The sequence below is a fragment of the Populus nigra genome, chromosome 16 (assembly GCF_951802175.1).
Source record: "Populus nigra chromosome 16, ddPopNigr1.1, whole genome shotgun sequence".
NCBI classification, from domain to species: Eukaryota; Viridiplantae; Streptophyta; class Magnoliopsida; order Malpighiales; family Salicaceae; genus Populus; species Populus nigra.
The window spans coordinates 8,457,282-8,477,928 of NC_084867.1; the positions used below are offsets into that span (position 1 = coordinate 8,457,282).

The following is a 20,647-nucleotide window of genomic DNA, read 5'->3' on the forward strand; positions in this document are numbered from 1 at the left end:
TAATAAATTTAGTTAATTTCAATCTTCTTGTTATTTTTATTTAATTTCTAAAATCATGAAAAATCATAAAACAAATACAAAAAGAAATGAAAATAAAAAAAAATAGCTGGGGTTGAAATTAGGCCAATAATTGAGCTTCACATGCAAAAATAAAGTTTGAGAATTTTTAAGTCATAATTGAAGGTTTGAATTGAAGAGAAAATTGAGAAAACGGCTTAAATTGATTTAATTTGGCTAAGAGTGAAAGATATTTGAAGTTGAAGGATGATTTTAAAACAAATAGTCAAGTTAGAAATCAATGAAGGGCTTAATTGAAAAAGAAAATCAAAGTCAGGAGTTAGATTGATCAAAATTGCATAATTTTTATGAATAATCAAATTGATGAGAGTTCTCTTTAAAAACCGACATCATTCCTATTTTTAAATAAAGAATAAATTAAGAATAAACTAAAAAATTATTAGGGTAATTAATGACAATCAAAAAGATAAATTTAGAAGAAAACACATAATAAATGTAATCTTTTGTAAGAAAGCAAATTGAATAAAACAATGAAGCTTAAATCCTAAACAACTCAATGTTGAAGGGTGAAATAGAAAAAAACAATATAAAAAAAAGGAACAAAAAAACCTGAGTCAACTAAGGTTAAATTGCTAAGCCTATAACCCTAGATATGATATCAGGATAACCCTTTAGAAAGGAAAGTGAAAATAATCATTACGCTCAATCTCCAACCAACCCTATATTGAAGAATAAAATTTAAGAAAAATTAATTTTAAAAAGAAACATAAAAAAGACCGAAGTCAACTCAAGTTAGAGGCCAAAAGTAACCCCTATAGAAGGAAAACCTAAAAAATTCATTCAAAAAAGGATTAAAAACAAAATAAATAAAAATCATAAGAATTAGGGTAAAATTTGAAATAAACAACAAATGAAACAAAATGTTGAGAGATTAAATTAAAAAAAGTCAATTAAAAAAAGGATGAATAAATAAATAGCAATAAAAAAAATGATGACCAAATCTAATATTAGAATTAAATGAAAAAAATGCTAAGGATGAAATTGAAAAACAAAATCAATCGAAAAAGGTATTCAAATCAAAATAAATAACAATCAAACGAATAAGGACTAAATTTGATATAAAAAAACAAATGAAGGACACCTTTATATTTTGCCAAGCCACACGATTCTTGAGGAGAGGAGATAGAAGAATATCTTTTCAGATCCCAATGGTGGCGCCTCCATCAACACACATTAGACCACCATGAAGATCGAGGCATGAGGCTTCAAACCCCATCGCAAAAGCCATCATTATATTATCAGAAACTATCGGACGCATTGCTTGAGGAACACGGATGCCTCTCGTGCGTTAGCTAGTTTTCCATGCCTAGTTACCCCAATCTCCATCCCCAATCACCATACTTATCTCCGTTTCAATTTTGGTCCTTCAACATTTAAATATTTTAAATGTGTTGAATTTTGTTTTTATTTTGGAAAATTGAGCATCAACCAAGCTCCAAAAATTTCTCTCAACATCGCAAGATCTTCGTATCAAGAAAAGTAAAAAAACAATACCAAGTCAAGTCCTAAATAAAGCAAATATAAAGGGATGAAATTGAAAAAAATAAAAGTTAAGGCATCGAAATTAAAAAAAAAAGGACATGAACTTCCCATTGACCATGCAAATCAATCCTTGAATTTGGCAAAATTAAAGGGGGCTGAATATTTCTTTGACCTTCAAATTCAATTCCTAAAGCTATAATTATTCTAAATTAAATAAATTGTTTTTTGTTTTGTAAAATTGAGATTCACTCGAGTGACAAAACATTTCCTCAACTCCTTGAGACCCCTACACACACATGCATAGAAAATAAATCATCATGACCAATTGCAAATCAAAGTAATGTCAAAGGATCAAATATAAAGAAAATAAAATTAAGGGACCAAAGCATAAATAATCTTAGGGACCCAAAAAGAGGGGGGGGGGGGAAGAGAAAGAAAGATATTGCTTTCAGTTTTTTTTTTCATGTTAATTAATATGTTTTCAATACCATAATGCCAAATCTGTTCTAAAACAGAAGGAATTTCCCTTTTCTCAGGGATTATATTGTCACTGTGTTGTTAAAACCCTTGCACAGATGATAATATGTTTTCCATCTTTATTTTGTCATGTTTGATGTGTTTTTTTATTTTATTTAAAGAAAATTTAAAAGTATATTTTATTAGAAATAATTTTAGACTTAAATCAAATTTTCATTATAAAAATCAGTTCAAATTTTGATTTAATTGAAAGTTAAAATTTTTAACTTTTAAATTATAGATTATAAATTATATTATACTCCTTCAAAATATAAAATTTTATTTGGGTTATTTTTAATAATCATGTTTCTACTCAAAATCATTTTAACTCAATGTTTTCATAAATTATTTTAAAAAAATAACTTCTAAATTATAACTTAAAATAAAAAATAATAGTTTAAAATACATATCAAATATCTCCCATCCAATTCAAATCCATTGCCTATAGCTAAAAGCCAATTTAACAAAAACATATAAGGCATGTGTTATAACACTAGAAAGAAATTATTTTTTATTATTACAATTAAATTATTATTTTATCTTTTAGTAAAACAAAAAAAAGCCTTCATGTTGGGGTGATTTTGTCTTTTTTAATAGCTCATTAGTCATTAAAAAATTATCAGTGAGTATACAAGTCTTTTTCAAAAATCTTAAATAGTAAATGACTTATTTACCCTTAAAGTAAAAATTCATCTATAATTCTTTTTAATTTAATATAGATGGAATTTATTTTTAAAAATGAGAAATATTTAGTTTTAGATAATATTTCTAGTATGTTCAGTTATGCATAATATTTTCTTTCTTTTATTTTATTCAAATAGTTTCATGTATGTCTATTTTTCTTATTTTTTATTGGTTTTAAAAAACAAGTTTTGTAAACATAACTGGGTAAATATTTCATATTATAAGATCAAATATTTTGATTTATATTTATTTTTTATTTTTTTAGTTATTATTAATATTTTTTATTTATTTACACAAATAATTATTAATTTATTTAATTACATAATTACATAAAAAAAATTTAATTTACATTTAAAATCTTTAAAATCTTTTTTTAAAAAATTAATTCAACCCGCTAAGAAGGGTGGTAATATATAAAATAAAACAAAAAACAAAATTCAATAGAGGCAATAATGAATAGCCCTGCAGCATTTGAATGTGGGACCCATCTTGTGTAATAGAGAGCCACATGCAAACATAATATATTGTATTAGATTATTACTAGTTACATGAGCCGCGCGATGCCGCGGGTCAATGGTTTTTGCATAAAAATATAAAAAAAAACGTTAGGATCTAAAAGTATTAGGTCTTTTTGCAAAGTTATACCCAAGAGTCCTGGATGTGGCTGCAACGCCTGACCCAAGACTAATATTTATAATATTAATAATAATATTAAACTTGCATGACCCAAGTTTAAGTGGGTCTGACTGCAATACCAGACCCAATAGTCTTGGATATGGGTCTGGTTGTAAGGTCATGTCATAAAAGTGTGATAATTAAATAGATTAATTAAAAAGAAAAAAAACCAAAAGGAAGAAAAAAATTAATGAAGAAAAAGAAAAAAAATCTGAAAATTAACTGGATTAACCCTTCAAACCTGGTTAACCCTTCAAACTTTGGATTCATGTCGTGAAAGTTTGATGACTAAATAGAAAAAAAAAATTGACAGGTTAACACAAAATTAACTAGGCTAACCCATCAAACCCGGGATCTGTGTCATGAAAAATTGATAACTAAATAGAAAAAAAAATTGAACATTAACAAACTAAATTAAACGAAAAAAATTAATTAAAAAGAAAAAAACAAACAAAAAAACATCAACCTTTTCACTGTGAACTATAGTGTGCAGTCCACAGTTAAAGGCATAAAAACAGCAAAAAAACAAAAAGAAAAACTAAAAGTATCAGTTGATAACTAAATAGAAAAAAATTTAATATTGATGAACTAAATTAAATAAAAAAATATTAAATAAAAAGAAACAATAAAAGAAAAAAAACTTATAAGAAGAAAAAAACTAATGAAGAAAAAGAAAAAAAAATCTAAATTAACTGGGTTAACCCGTCAAACCTGAGATCCGTGTCATGAACAGTGAAAGGCATAAAAAAGCAAAAAAAAAAACTAAAGGCCTTAGCCTTTTCACTGTGGACTGTATACAATATTAAAAGATGAAATCGGAAGAATAAAACTAATAAGAAAAAAGAAAAAAAATCTGAATCAACCTGGTTAACCCGTCAAATCAGGTTAACCCATCAAACCTGGAATTCGTGTCATGAAAGTGTGATAACTAAATAGAAAAATGATTTATTATTAATGAAATAAATTAAAAAAAGATTAATTAAAAAGGAAAAAGCAAAGAGAAAAAAAACCTACAGGAAGAAAAAAACTAATGAAGAAAAAGAAAAAATTCTGAATAAACTGGGTTAATCCATCAAACCTGGGATCGATGTCATGAAAGTCTGATAATTAAATAGAAAAAAATTAATATTAAAAAACTAAATTAAAAAAATAATTAAAAAAAGACAAAAAAAAACTAAAGGCATCAGCTTTTTCACTGTGAACTGTATTGTATAATCCACAGTAAAAGGCTTAAAAAGGAAAAGAGGTAAAAAAAAAAAAAGGCACACGCCACAGGTTAAATTTTTTTTCTTGCATAAAAAATATCAAAAAAGGCTAAGATCTAAGAGTGTTGGATCTTTCTGCAAAAATATGTCCAAGAGCCTTTGGTTTAGCTGCAACGCTTCACCCAAGAGTAATATTTATAATATTAATAATAATATTAAACTTACATGACTCAAGTTTAAGTGAGTCTGGTTACAATACCGGACCCAAGAGTCTTGAATGTGGGTCTGACTGCAAGATCATGTCATAAAAGTATGATAATTAAATAGATTAATTAAAAAAACAAAGAAAAAAAAACCAACAGAAAGAAAAAAACTAATGAAGAAAAAGAAAAAAAATCTGAATTAACTGGGTTAACCCTTCAAACCAGGTTAACCCGTCAAACTTGGGATTCGCGTCATGAAAGTTTGATAACTAAATAGAAAAAAAAATTGACGGGTTAACCCGTCAAGCCCGGGATACATGTTATGAAAGTCTGATAATTAAATAGAAAGAAATTTAACATTAAAAAACTAAACTAAACAAAGAAAAATAATTAAAAACAAAAAAAACAAAAAACAAATTCCGGGTTAACTCGTCAAACTTTAAAAAAAGCAAAGAAAAATTCCAAGATAATTCGTCAAATCAGGTTAACCCGTCAAACCCGGGATACGTGTCATGAAAGTCTAATAACTAAAAAAAAAAACTAACATTAACAAACTAAACTAAACAAAAAAAATTCATTAAAAGAAAAAAACACAAAAAAAAAAGCAAAAAAAAAACCCATAACGACATAAAAAGCAACAAAAAAATAATAAAACAAAAAAAAATTAAAAACAAAAAAAAAAGCTTAGCGTTTCACTGTGAACTGCACAGTGAAACACTAAACAGTTTTAGTATATGTTATTAATTAAAAAGAAAAAAAATTCGGGTTAACTCGTCAAACCCTGGATCCGTGTTATGAAAATCTGATAACTAAATAAAAAATAACATTATTAAACTAAATTAAACAAAAAAATTCATTAAAAGAAAAATACACAAAAATAGCAAAAAAAAAACGCGTAAAGACATAGAAAAAAAATAAAAATAGAAAAAAATAAAAACAGAAAAAAGAAAAAAAAGGAAAGAAGAAGACTGCTCAGCGTTTCACTGTGGACTTGAAAAAAAAATTAAAAAAAAAACAGCCTAGCGTTTCACTGTGGACTGTACAATAAAACACTGAATAATTTTAGTACAAGTTATTAATTAAAAAGAAAAAAAAATTGAGTTAACTCATCAAACCAGGTTAACCCGTCAAACCCGGGATCCGTGTTATGAAAATCTGATAACTAAATAAAAAAATTAACATTAATAAACTAAATTAAACAAAAAAAATTCATTAAAAGAAAAAAACACAAAGAAAAAAGCAAAAAAAAAAAACGCATAAAAACATAGAAAAAAAAATAAAAACAAAAAAAAATTGAAAAAAAATAAAAAACAAAAAAAACAAAAAAAAAGAAAGAATAAGACTACTCAACGTTTCACTATGGACTTGCACAGTGAAACACTAAGTAATGAAAGTTTGATAACCAAATAGAAAAAAAATTTAACATTAAAAAAATATTCATTAAAAAAAATAAAGAAAAAAAACAACTTAAAAAAACAAAGCAAAAAGCAAAAAAAAAAATAAAGACAGCTTTACGTTTCACTGTGGACTGCACTCGAAAAAATAATTAATTAAAAATAAAACCAGAAAAAAAATTTGGGTTAACCCGTTAAACCCGGAACCCGTGTTATGAAAGTTTGATAACCAAATAGAAAAAAATTTAATATTAACAAAAAAAATTTAACAAAAAAATATTCATTAAAAAAAATAAAGAAAAAAACAGCTTAAAAAAGAAAAAAAAGCTAAAAAAAAAGGAAAACCAGAAAAAAAAATATGGGTTAACCCGTTAAACCCGGAACCCGTGTTATGAAAGTTTGATAACTAAATAGAAAAAAATTTAACATTAAAAAAATATTAAACAAAAAATATTTATTACAAAAAAACAAAGAAAAAAACAGCTTAAAAAAAAGCAAAAAATCAAAAAAAAAAAAAGCTGCTCAGCGTTTCACTGTGGACTTGCATAGTGAAACACTGAGCAGTTTTAGTTTATTCTTAATATATATACATGATGGTATACCGGTGTGCTGTCGCAGGCTTATAAAATAAATGTACTTGATAGTATTATAAACACTAAAAGTATGATGGAGCTAATATTTCATGATGGAAAAAAATTATGTTGATGATCAAAAACTTATAAACTAAACAAAATAATTTGTAGCAATCCATAGTATTTTGTGAGGAAAGATACAGTGCGTTCACTACAAGATTTAGCTTTTTTATTAATAAAAAGCAAAAAAAAATTACAAAGCTAAATTCTCTACCAACTTAATATTAAAAAAAGAAGATATAATTTTGGAAGTAAAAAAACTCATGAGAAAAAATATTGTAGTAATTAACAATGTTTTGTGAGGAAAACTACAGTGCTTTCCCCAATAAAATCAACAAAGATAATTTTTGAAAAAATCATTAAAAAAAACCATTTAGAGAAATACTGTAGCAATTCACAGTGTTTTGTGAGACAAGTTACAACGCTTTCCCCATATGATTTAGCTTTACTGTAATTAGAATTCTTAATCAACTCAATATTAAAAAAAAATCGACAAAGATAATTTTGAAAAAAATCATATGAGAAAACATTGCCACAATTCACAGTGTTTTAAAGAAAAAACATTACAAAGCTAAATTCTCAACAAGCTCAATATTAAAAAAAATTAAAATCGACAGAGGCAATTTTAGAAAAAAAATAACAAAAATAACAGGAAAAAATAACCATGTTGGAAACACTGTAGCAATTCACAGTGTTTTGTGATAAAAGCTACAGTGCTTCCCACATGATTTAGCCTTATTTGTAATGACTTGTAATTGTAATTCTCAACTAGCTCAATATTAAAAAAATAAAATTGACAAAGATAATTTTGAAAAAATCATAAGAAAAAAAAACCATGTTGAGAGACACTCTAGCAATTCACAGTGTTTTGTGAGGATAGCTACAATGTTTTCCCCACATAATTAAGTTTCATTACAAAGTTAAATTCTAACCAACTCAATATTTAAAAAAAAATCGATAAAGATAATTTTAGAAAAAAATATTACAAAAAAAAAAACACAAAAGAAACTGGAAAAAAACCATGTGGGAAAAAACACTATGGCAATTCACAGTAATTTGCAAGAAAAGTTACAATGTTTTTTCTCACATATTGTAACTATAATTTTTAACCAGCTCAATATTAAAAAATAAAATTGAAAAAGATAATTTCAGAGAAAATCATTAAAAAAAACCATGCGGAGAAACACTGTAGCAATCAACAATGTTTTAAAGAAAAAATTACAAAACTAAATTCTCAATCAGCTCAATATTAAAAAAATAAAATCAAAAAATATAATTTTGAAAAATAAAAAAATAAAATAGAAAAATCATGTGGGAAAACACCGTAGCAATCCATAGTATTTTAAAGAAAACAAATTAAAAAGTGAAATTTTTAACCAGCTTAATATTAAAAAAATAAAATCAACAAAGATAATTTTGGAAAAAAATAAACGAAAAGAAGGGGGAAAGTTTGAAAAAAAGAAAAGTAATTTTGGAAAAAACAATAAACGGAAAAAAAAAGGGAAAAAAGGGGAAAGTTGGAAAAAAAAGTGAAAAAAAGATAAAAAAAAAACAAAAAAGTGAAAAAAAAAGAAATGCACTTTAGATTACTATTGTAATCCACAGTGTATTGAGTGTGGGTAAACAGTAAATTACTCATACCTTTTAACTTATTACTTAATAAATGGTAAGAAAACGAAACCATTCTATAATTTTATAATATTAGAGAAATAACTCAATTTGTTTCTTTATTTTAATATCTTCTAATATGTTTATAGAAATTTAATTATTTATAATTTATTTTTTATTTATAAAATTTTCTAATCTATTCTTCTTGTAAATATTTTTATTTAAATTGTTAGAAACACTTCCACATGAAAAACTTAAGTTAGGCATAATTTATTATAAAAATATTTGAAAAAATGGTCCGAATTAAAATTAAAATTTTTCTTCTTTATTTATTTTCTTAATAAATTAAATGGATTTAAATTTCTCGTATATAAAAATATGATGAAATGATAAATTAGAGAATAATTCCATATCCATGAATTTGAAACAAGAAGATTTGTTGGAATACATGGAGAGTTGGTTTTAAAAAATAAAAAAGAGATAAGCTTAGCTAATTCCCTTAATCTTAATCTTTATCCCATCTCCGTTTTGTTTCCACATATAAATTTGGCCAATTTTATTTCCAATCATAGCCCAAAAAATTAAAATTTTATCTTATTTCAATACGTGCTCCAATGCTAGAGAAATGAAAGATTGGAGCAGCCGGAACAGGTTAATAGAAGGAGATCCAAGCGGATGCTAAAGATAATAATTAAATAAAAAAATACATAATATTTTAAATGGGTTAAAAAAACTATAAATATGAGCTTTAAATTCATAAGTTTATTCTTTATAAAAATATTTATAATGAAATTTGTCAGATTTGCAAAACTTTAAATATGCTAGAAATTCTATTTCAATTAGGAATCGAAAACAAAAACTTGAAATTATAAAGAAAAGAAATATAGATCTAAAATAAGCAAGAAATCTAAAAAAAAAAAGGAAAGACACAAATATTGTTAAAACCTAGGATCCTCAACAAGATTTTTAATATATATAAATTTGATGATTTACATAATGACGTAATTATTACTATATAGAAAATAATCTTTAAAATCTTGTAAAAATGTAAACATAATCTAACGATCAGATCAAAATCTATAATTAACTATTATACTACTTGATCAATTTTTAAATCTTTATTTATCCTATTTATCTACAAATATATATATTAAATCATAAATATAATAATATATTAAAAATAAATTTTTATTTAGTTATGAAAGACTTCTTCTCAAAATCATCTATTTTCGCATGCCCAACGGCATCACGAAGTAGAGGGCAGGTCCACCTCCACTGGAAAGCGACTTTGATTTGGACAGGATTCCTTTGTTTTTTACCTTGGCCTTCATCTGCCTCGTCATCTACGACGCCTCCATCTTAACACTCTTCTATTAGAATCTTATCCTCTTCTTATTTTCGATCGTAGAAGAAATTATTTGATATACTGGAATTATACTCTCTCTCTTATAAAAATATAGGATTTATAATATTTTTCTAAGAGAAAGGAGCACAGTTTGTGTGCTGAATAATTCCTCTTCATGATAGAGTAAATTATAACTTAGTTATTGATGATTTAATACAAGTTATTCATCTGATTATAATTTTTTTTATTAACATAGATGTCCGGAATAGTTTGTTTGTATCTCAACTAATTCTATAGATCCTGAAATTAATGACCATGTAAATATGATTCTAAGATTTTTTTTTTATTGATTATAACTAATGACTCTGATTGTTGGTTCAAAAATTTAAGAAAAATAAAAGAAGAATTTTGGGTGTTTTAAAAGGAAGATGGTAATTAACCATTATCAATGTAGGTCATTAACTTGTTGTTTTTGAAATCACAAAGGTTAATTAATTATTTTTGTTATTCTCAATGGTTTATCAGTGTATAAAGTAGATGTAAATGTAGGCTTATTAGATAGTGTTTGATTACTATTTTAAAACAAAAAAAACAAGAAAATAAAAATAAAAATTATCTTTAGAGACATGTTCTTGCTATATCTCATGTTTTGAAAGTATTAAAATTTATTCTAAAATTGTTTCAAAGATAAATTTTTTTTTATCACCACTGTTTCATGTTTTTTATCCCATAATAGTAACCAAACACTACTTTATATATCCTATAAAAACATATTGTTTTTTCATCCACTTATATTTAGAAGAAACTACATCATAATACTTCTACAAATATAGCTTTTCTAGATTATGTATCTTCATTTTACCATTTGAGCATTAATTAGTTTTTGTTAAACTTAATATTTGAAATTTCTTTAATTTAAATCAAAGATTTAATAGAAAGAATCCCAATTTCTAACCATGAGTTGTGCCTTTAAAATATTGTTACTAAAAACAAATTCAAAAGTTTGACAAGATTTAGATAACATTTAATTATTATCTCAAGAAAAAAAATTATTTGATTGTAGAGACTATCTCTATCTCAAAAATAATGTCTAGAAAACCTTTTTCATCTTTTTTAAAAGGATAGATAGAGGGGGTGAAGACGTTGCAAAACCAAGTTAATTTATTTTTCCAATAAATATCCCTTTAAACATTTCACAATTTCAATTTTTTTTCTTGGTTTACTAAATTTCAAATATGTTTCCTCTCTCTCTCATATACATCAATACTTTAATTTTTAAATATACTTTTTAAGAATGTAATTGTATTAAAAGTTTGGTTTTTTTATTTAATAAAATTAATATAAAAAATCAATTACATAAAAAAAATAACTTTATGGTAATAAAAAAAATATATGTATTTATGATGAAATTATTATCTTGTATTTTCAAATATGTTAAACTTTAACTTTGTATTGGTGAAAATATTTTATTTTATATATGATTGATTTATTTATTTTATTATTAAATATATTTAAAAAAAATTAATGAAGGAGTAAATCATAATTTAATTATATTATCATGTTAAAAATGGATTATGTTTTTTAAGATGATTACAAATCTTTTTACAACATAATTTTGATGAGTTGAGAAATTACTATTTTAAGTTAGTTAATAAAAAAGTAATATTTGTTATAAACTAAAGTGACAATAATAATGTTTATTTATTGTTTGGAACATTTTAAATTTGATGATAAATATAAAGAGTAAAATAAATTTTTCTACAATTTATTTTGTCTTGTCTCTAGTCAATTAAATGTAATACATAAATATTTCTTCTGTAACATATAAAATTGTCAAACAAAACTTTGTTTTCATCTTTTGTTGTGTAATATCGTTGGTGCCCGTGATGAACTATTTTTTTTTTTGTATAAAAAAATAATATTTAGGTATCACAAGTGTAATTTAAAAAAATAATAATATGTGATTTAGGTCATAAATCTTATTAAGTCGAACAAGCTGATTTTATTTTAATTAGAAAAAAAATAAAAACAAAAGAAAACTATAATAGATAAATCAAGTTTAAAAACAAAAGTGATTAGAATAATCTGGAAAAAAAATATTTTTTTCAAAAAAATACAAATAATATATCTCAATTCACATCCCAGTAAATACAAAATAATGAAATGGGGTAGAAAAGGATAGAAACAAATTGGTATTGGTCAACCCAAGTTAGCATAACAAACCTATATTAACAGTAATCAGGGTTGAGCCATTCTGGAATATCCCGCCAAACCCGCGATCTAGATCATGAGTTTTGAAAACATATTAAAAAATAAAGAGAATTAGAAAGCTCTTTTTTTAAAAAAAAAAAATTACTTTTTAAACTCGTGATCGGGTCATTACCTAAGGCACTCCATTTCAAAAAACTATGAAGTTCAATTTCTAATCAATCAAATATTGAAGGATAAAATTGAAAAAAAAAATTAATTATATAAAAAAATTTTAAAAAAAATAGGAATAAAAGAATAAGGATAAATTGAAAAAAAAATAGTAATTTTATGTTTGATTGAAGGGTGAAATTGAAAAGAGAAATCAATTTAGCTGAAAGATTCAAAGAAATCAAAGGAATAAGAATCAAAATTGATATAAAAAAATTGATTGAAGAGTGAAATTGAACAGAATAATAAATTTTATAAAAGGGCCAAGAAAAATAATTAGAAATCAAAACAATGACCAAATTGAAAAACTTAATACCATCAATTTGAATTGAAGAATGAAATTAAACCAAATAAAACTTTTATAAAAGGAGTAAGAAATAAATAGAAATAAAAGGAATAAAGATAAAATTAAAAAAATATGATATTTCATAAATTGGAATTGAATTATGAAATCAAAAACAAATTAAACTTCTATAAAAAAAAGTCAAGAACAAAAACTAAAAAAATAAAAAAATAAAAACTAAAGTTATAATATCAACAATAAAGATGATCAAGTTGTAATTTTTTAGGGAGGAGATAGAAAAGAAAAAAAAAAGACCTACCGGTGACAAACTAGACCATCAATGCTGACATGTGCCGCTCCACATGGACAAGAACACAACGTCGCTTCTAATGACATGGTAAAAGGATATTTTTGGATGCTAAGAGGCGCTATAAGCACCGTCAGAAGTGCTCAAGCGTCACCCATACACCTCTTTGTGATGTACACGTGCTTGATCTTTTTTTGGAATATATATATATATATATATATATATATATATATATATATATATATATATATATATATAATATCAAATTGTCCATAAGCTAACATGGTAATAACATAAAAAAAAACATTGTGAAAAGAAAAGAAGGCCTATTGACTCTAATTTTAAGAATTTTGTTTTTAAAGGTATTTTGATCGTTTCATTGTGCTTTTTAATTATTTGTATATTAGGTCAAATATCAAATATTTCCTCGGCTGATATTATAATAATAAAAAAACCATTATGAAAACATTAAAATGCATGTTGACACCAATTTTAATATTTTTGTTTCCAATGTTATTTTTATCGTTTTACTATGCAATTAATATGCGAAAAGACTTATTTGTTCCTAATCAATTTGATAATAACTAATGAGTCATGTAAAAAAACTTTAATATTCTTGATAGCTAGTGTAAAGTTTTTTTAGTGGAGAAACAAAATTATCATTATATTATTCCAATAAACATTGTAAATGAATCTGGAGTTATAATGTTTTTTCAAAGGCCTTTTAGCTTTTATAAATAGTTGAAATTATACATTTTGATTTCAAAGCATTTTTGTGTGACATTTCAGGGTTATATATATATATATATATATATATATATATATATATATTAATTCAACATATATAATTTTAATTTAAATCCAGAGATAAATTAATTTGAAATTATACAATTTAAATTCCAAACATAATGTCAAGTATCTAAACATAATTTCAAAATTTAAACATTCTTATTTAGTAACTACTAGATCATTAGCTCGTGCTATGCTGTGGGTAAGATCAATTTTTTTTAATATAAAAAAAATCCAGGTGTAGCTAATATTTTTCTAGTATAAAAAAAAATTTAACCGTGTGAGAGTTGACTTGATATGATCTGATTGACTTTACGGGTCTAAAAACAACCTGGACAATTGGTAAAAATATAGTTTAACTAAAAAAACTCAAGACAACATCCCTTTTTTTTAAAAAAAAATATTGAGATGACAACATATTGGATTAAACCAGATCAACCCAGATCAACCTTTCAAATCCATGACCCAAGTCATGAAAACATGATAACCCCATATAAAATAAATAAAAATAAATTATAAAACTCAATTCCTAATAAACTCATTTTTGAATAATAAAATTAAAAAAATTCAATTTTAAAAAAAAACACAATAAAACAACTTAAGTCTACTCGGATTAACTCGTAAAATTCATGACCTGAATCATAAGATTGAGATATCTTAATAAAAAATAAATCAAAACAAATGACAAAACCTCATTCATAATTAACCAAATGTTGAAGATATTGAATGATAAAATTTGAAAAAAATTAAATTAAGAAAAAAAAAATCCCTATCAACTAGTGAATTATATAATAAGACTAAGATAACCCTAATAAATTATAAAATTTAATTTTAAATAAATTAAGTGTTGAATAATGAAATTAAAAGGAAAAAAATATCAATTTAAAATAAACAAAAAAACCATTATTCATATAACAAAACATTTAAAATGAAATTGGAATATCTCGGATAGAATTTTGACAAGAAATTCAGAATATTTAAAATGAGATAAAATTTATTTGAAGATTGTTTTATTTTTTAAAATAATACAAGATATACTGGTTTTTTTAGGCGTACGAGTATAGAATTCACAACCTTGAATCAAACAGTAGCTTACTGGACAAAGGAGGAGGGGCAAACATGGAAGTACAAAATCGCACCGTGCCTGTCTCTGGACTATTATAATCCCATCGAACTCGGCACAGAAAGAAGAATTTCTTTCAGATTTCGTTTCTCCTTCTTCTCCACTGTCTCACAGAGCTCTTGTTCTCCTCCCCTAAAACAGAAAACCCATCAGATCGTTTCTTCTCCTTCTTCACTCTCTGTCACCACCTCTCCTTCTGAAAAACACCCCAAACCTCTCTCTTTCTCTCTCTCTCTCTCTGTATATATACATAGATATATCTCCCACTCTCTCTCCTTCTGAAGCAAAACTTCCTTCTTCTGAGTGATGGGTGTGAGCTGCTCCCGGTGCTCCCACACTTCCCACATCACAGAAATCATCATCACCAGTTTCTTTCGCCACAAATCGTAAGACTGATAATAAAGACAAGAAAAAAAGAGATAGAGATCATTCAGTTCTGGAATCTGGGTCTTTCGTTTTTTCTTTTTTTGACCAGATATATAAGCATATAGCTGTGATGGCAGCTTGATCAAATCTGTATCAGCAGGAAACAGTTTTGAAAAAGCATGGCGGGTGGTACCGGTGGTTCTAATTCCAATTTGTCTGTTTTGCTTCAAAGCCAAAGAGGCCCTTGTGCTGCTTCACAACCTCTTGAATCTTTTTTCCTTTCTGGCTCTTCTCCTTCTTTTCTTGGTATTCTTTCTAACCCTGGTTTTATCTCTTTTTCCTGCTGAGTTGTTTTCAAAGGAAAAATCATCACACAATTAGTGAATTAAAAAAATCTGGTCTTTTGAACTATCCTGTCTATACTTGTAATTTGATTATTGGTTTTCTTTATCTAGGATAATTTTGTATTTGCTCAAATTATCAAATCAGATTTCTCTAATTTATCTCCTATATACATATATTCAATGGAACCTTTCTTCTTCTTCTTCTTTTTCCTGAGAAATTATCAGAGAAGAACACATTCAACCATGTGTCGCAATTATTCAATATCGAAATGAAAACAACCAAACCTAGTAAGATCGAAAACAAGTGATACTGCCGCAGAAATGATTGCTAATTGGTGTGTGTTGTTATTGTGATTGATTAAAATACGATCTTCTAATTATCGTGTGTCAATAATTTAGGTTCAAGATCCATGATGAGTTTTGAAGATGTTCATCAAGCAAACGGATCAACCAGGCCTTTTTTCCGCTCGTTTGATCACGAAGACAATGGAGACGATGATCTGGATGAATATTTTCATCAACCTGAAAAGAAGAGGAGACTTACTGTTGATCAAGTTCAGTTTCTTGAAAAGAGTTTTGAGCTTGAGAACAAGCTTGAACCTGAAAGGAAAATCCAGCTTGCAAAGGATCTTGGCCTGCAGCCGCGTCAGGTTGCCATATGGTTTCAAAACCGCCGAGCAAGATGGAAGACTAAACAGCTGGAAAAGGATTATGACGTTTTGCAATCTAGCTACAATAGCCTTAAGGCTGACTATGACAACCTCCTCAAGGAGAAGGAGAAACTAAAAGCTGAGGTAAATAAACACCATCCTTTTTTCAGAGAATTCAACAACCTTGCTGCCATACGTATCTCTAGTATAGAAGGGAAATAAGATCGAGCAATGGTTTAATTGTTTTCAGGTTAATCTTCTCACCGACAAGTTGCTCCTCAAAGAGAAAGAGAAGGGAAGCTCAGAATTGTCTGATAAAGATGCATTATCGCAAGAGCCACCTAAAAGGGCTATAGCTGATTCAGCTTCCGAGGGTGAAGTGTCGAAAATCTCAACAGTGGCCTGTAAGCAGGAAGATATCAGCTCAGCCAAAAGCGACATATTTGATTCAGACAGCCCACATTACGCTGATGGGGTGCATTCCTCACTCTTAGAGGCAGGAGATTCTTCATATGTTTTCGAACCCGATCAATCAGATTTGTCACAAGATGAAGAAGATAACTTTAGCAAGAGCTTATTGCCTCCATACGTCTATCCGAAGCTTGAAGATGACGATTACTCTGACCCGCCTGCAAGTTTTGAAGATCATGCCTTTTGGTCCTGGTCATACTAAGTTACACTTGGTATATATCATCGTTTGTTATTCTTCTTGTTTACTTGCAGCTTCTTATGCATTAAAGCAATAAATCCACTCACGGCGCCCCAGCCCAGATCTGTGGTGCTGGGGTGGGTTCTCCTGGTTGTAGTTGGAAATGATGATGATCTTTGCCCCGTTTGTAATCTTGGCTGTGTCTGGGGTCCTCTTTTTTTTTACTTTTTTTCCCCCCTAAACTAGATGGAACTTTCAGAACCTGTTGTAACTAAATTTCCTTAAAAAGTTTGTATGGGAAGGTAATGCATCTCTTGTATTCGAAAACTGTTCCTTGATTTCCACGCTTAGCTCGTTGATTAATCCACTCCTGGTGACCTTACTGAACTCAAATGTGTTGTGTTCATGTTCAAGTCAGCAGTGAGACTTGATTCTCTTTAATTGGCAAGATTTTTATTTTTATTTTTTATTTTGTTCTGTTCTCTTTTGGCGATAAATCTTATGCACAAAAAGATATGAACAGATTTCAAAAAACAAATCAAATCTGTCAGTGGATACAGTACTTGTTCCCCGTCCTGAACTCTGCTTATACTGTTCCCGCGAGCCTCTAATTAAATCTTAGTTATTGCCGCATAAGTATTTTTAAAAGAAATTAAATTTTTTTTTTATTTTAAATTAATATTTTTTTAATGTTTTAATATCATTTTAATGGGTTGATATAAAAATAATTTTTTTTAAAAAAATATATTTCAATATTTATTTAATGAAAAATATTTTGAAAAGCAACTGCAACCACATTCCCAAATAAGTTTTTTGTTTGTTATTGTGGTAACTTTTATGGTTATAATTTGAAAAAAAATTGTTTTATAAAAAGTACTTTTGGTTGAAGTTGATTTGATATTTATATATGTTTGGTTAAAACTGTGGTTGAAATTGAGTTTGAATAAAAAGTAGTTTAATTTGTTTGGTTAAACATGTTTTTCAAATTGAGGTTATTAATATTGATGGTTTTTAATTTAAATATTATAAATTTAACTACCATTATTATATCATTAAATAGATAATATTTAATATCAAATATTTTTTTTTATTATTACATTAACTTATCTATAATTTCATCACGTATGAAATTCATCTGATAAGAATTATAGTTTCCATAGTTTTTTGAGCGTGCAACAAAATTAGGTAAAATATAATCAGAAATAAAATTGAAATTGCAATCAAATTCCACAAATGCTACGTCATCATCCGATATTTCTCTAATTTATATAGTGTTATTAAATAATATTAAACACTAGTTTTTCTCTACTTCTTTATTATTAATTTGAATTTAGAGATTTAAACTATTAATAAAAGTATATTAATTGCTAGCTAACTCAACACTCTTCAGGTTAATTTTAATAGCTAGGGCTTTGGGCATGGAGGAAGAAAATAAGGGCACGTGGATTGGGGACTACTTACACGAGTGTTGGTCTCAATAGCTTGTCTCCCCCTCGCCATTAGCACGTGTAAATCGCCCTATCTTTTTCGTAATTGAGGGAAAAGTAACCTCTAAGATATAATTTCGTAAATTCGGAGCATCTTTATTTGAGAATCAGTAACGGAAAAGTTTCTGTAGAGGAGTAGTTGCGTGGAGGTCTAACTAAGTTTCATGGTGGAGAATTTCGTGCCACCTCATTGAGAAATTCAACAACGTCACTCAACAATATTTTATTTATTTATTTATTTATTTATTTATCCACGCTTATCTTCGAGCTGAGCACCTGAAAATTTGATACCAGCTAAAGTCGAATCCATAGAAAGCGAGACTTTTCTTCAAATTTCTTGAGAGGAAGGACTTAGTGCGCACGTGTTTTACTACTATTTTCGAACCAACTAATTCATATTTTAATATAAAGGATGCATTTTCGTTTTAACTATTTGAATTTAAATTTCTTGACGAGTTGTGCATGTATATACAATGATTTCTTTTTTTTTTTTAAATTTTGATAAAGATAGCTGTTTTAAATCCAATAGAATAATTAGATTAATTTTATTATATAAAAACAGGAATATCTTTAATCTAAAATAAAAGGATATATTCGAATATTTGAAAAAAGTGAGGGAGTTTGTATGCAACAATTTGTGAGGTGAGAGAAGAGAAAATAACAGGGGTAGAACAAAAGATTAATTGGGTTCAAAAGGTATGTTATTTACGTGATTTTAATTTTCAGTTTAATTTTCTTTGTTTATTAATACTGATAGCCACAAAATACTGGGTATAAATTTTATTCAAGATAAAAAATTCTAATTTGATAATAAAATTTTAATTTGATGTTGCGTGTAAGCTGACTCGAGATGCACTACTTATTTATTTATATAAAAAAAAGGTTAAGATATATATCTTACCACCCGCATGGAAAACAGGTTAATGGATTTCCTATGTAAATTGTAAATAGTTTGCACGTATCTCAACTAATCTTACGGGTCTTGAAGTTAACGACCATGTAAGTTTTCAGTAATCATCATATTAGTAACTATAAGGCTCGAACCTGAAATTAAAAAAAAAAACTTTTTAATTTCAAGTTTTTATTACTGAACCATCCAATAATTAATTTTTTTTTTTTTAAATACCCTAGTGAGAGCAAGGAGTTGGCAGATTTTGGACGTCACCTTCTTTGTTTAGAAAAGTCAAAGCATTGGTGCTTGTTCCACTTGCTTTTGTTTTATTGAATTGTATATAAACAGCAATCCAACCAATCAGATAAATTTATTTACTTCTGCTGTTAATTTAATGTCAATTTGGCATGGATACAATACAACAGATTGCACTTATTAATTCTATATTACAAAGTGAAAATAAAATATTTAAAACCAAATCTCAAAACAATATCGAAAGCTTTCAGGTTGCCAGGTGTATCTATTATATTCTCTCGAAGAGTGGGGCCCCCTTCCAGGTTTCCTACCGACCATCTACGACCCCCACCGGTGGGCTTTCGACAGATTCCATCCACATGTACGGTTGTGATGCCGTTGAGCAGGAGCATCACTATCAAAGACAGCGTCCACTAAGCAACAACCCCATTTGGCATTTGGAACCATCCCTCTGCTGGTCCCCACAGACGTGGACATCTTGGGGACACGTGGCGTGTGATCTACTGGCTGATGATCAGGGTCAAAAGAATAAAGGAACCCATCACTGATATTTTTTTCTAAAGTTTTGTTCGGCAGGTAATTTTATCGATTTTTCCGGCAATTAAAGGACTTTTTATATTTTATTTAGTGAAAAAATCAAGGTTAATGTTTGAGAGTTTCTTTTTATTTTGTGTTTTAAAAATTTTATTTTTTATTTTATTTTTTTATTCAAATTAATATTTTTTTAATATTTTTAGATCATTTTAATTATCTGATATTAATAATAAATTTTAAAAATAAAAAAATATTATTTTAATATGTTTTTAAATAAAAAATGGTCACAATTACACTTCTAAATAGATTTTTAAGTCTACATAGTATATAAAATTAATATAAATAATGAATAATATAACTTTAAAATAATTAAAAAAACTTTGTATTAATTAACATGTAAACTAAATAAGAACATTTTTAATATAAGAAAATAATACCGATCTCCAGGCACGTTACAGCAATAGTACAATACAGATAAGCAGGGAGTGCATGGACATGGAGGGATGTATGTGAAGTGGGACCCTTGGGTTAATGGGGGCAGAGAGAGAGGAGAAGCGTCCATGACAGTGACAGCACGCATCTGTCTCTGGTTTTCTTTCCTCCTTTCTTTCTAACTACCACGATAACGCCACACGTTACATTACAGCTCCTCCTTTTTTGGGGGCCACACCACACGTGCCTACCAGGTGTTGCTGTCTCATTGCGTGTGACGATTTCAGACTTGTGAA

At 27.0% G+C, this 20,647-nt stretch overlaps 1 protein-coding gene across 1 annotated transcript; it reads left to right on the forward strand.

Moving 5' to 3' along the window:
* Nucleotides 1–14,768: 14,768 nt before the first annotated feature.
* On the forward strand, nucleotides 14,769–17,078 carry LOC133675669 (homeobox-leucine zipper protein HAT5-like). Its single transcript, XM_062097119.1, has 3 exons — nucleotides 14,769–15,414; nucleotides 15,852–16,246; nucleotides 16,353–17,078. The coding sequence occupies exons 1-3, from the start codon at nucleotides 15,288–15,290 to the stop codon at nucleotides 16,773–16,775; spliced, it is 945 nt and encodes a 314-aa protein (XP_061953103.1). The 5' UTR covers nucleotides 14,769–15,287; the 3' UTR covers nucleotides 16,776–17,078.
* The last annotated feature ends 3,569 nt before the right edge of the window (nucleotides 17,079–20,647 follow it).

What these genes read in the sequence shown, in the direction of transcription:
- LOC133675669 (XM_062097119.1), top strand. Translation starts at nt 15,288, where the DNA reads ATGGCGGGTGGTACCGGTGGTTCTAATTCCAATTTGTCTGTTTTGCTT. An exon ending in CTCTTCTCCTTCTTTTCTTG is followed by an intron (nt 15,415 to 15,851) that starts GTATTCTTTCTA and finishes TCAATAATTTAG; the next exon opens with GTTCAAGATCCATGATGAGT. An exon ending in AGGAGAAACTAAAAGCTGAG is followed by an intron (nt 16,247 to 16,352) that starts GTAAATAAACAC and finishes AATTGTTTTCAG; the next exon opens with GTTAATCTTCTCACCGACAA.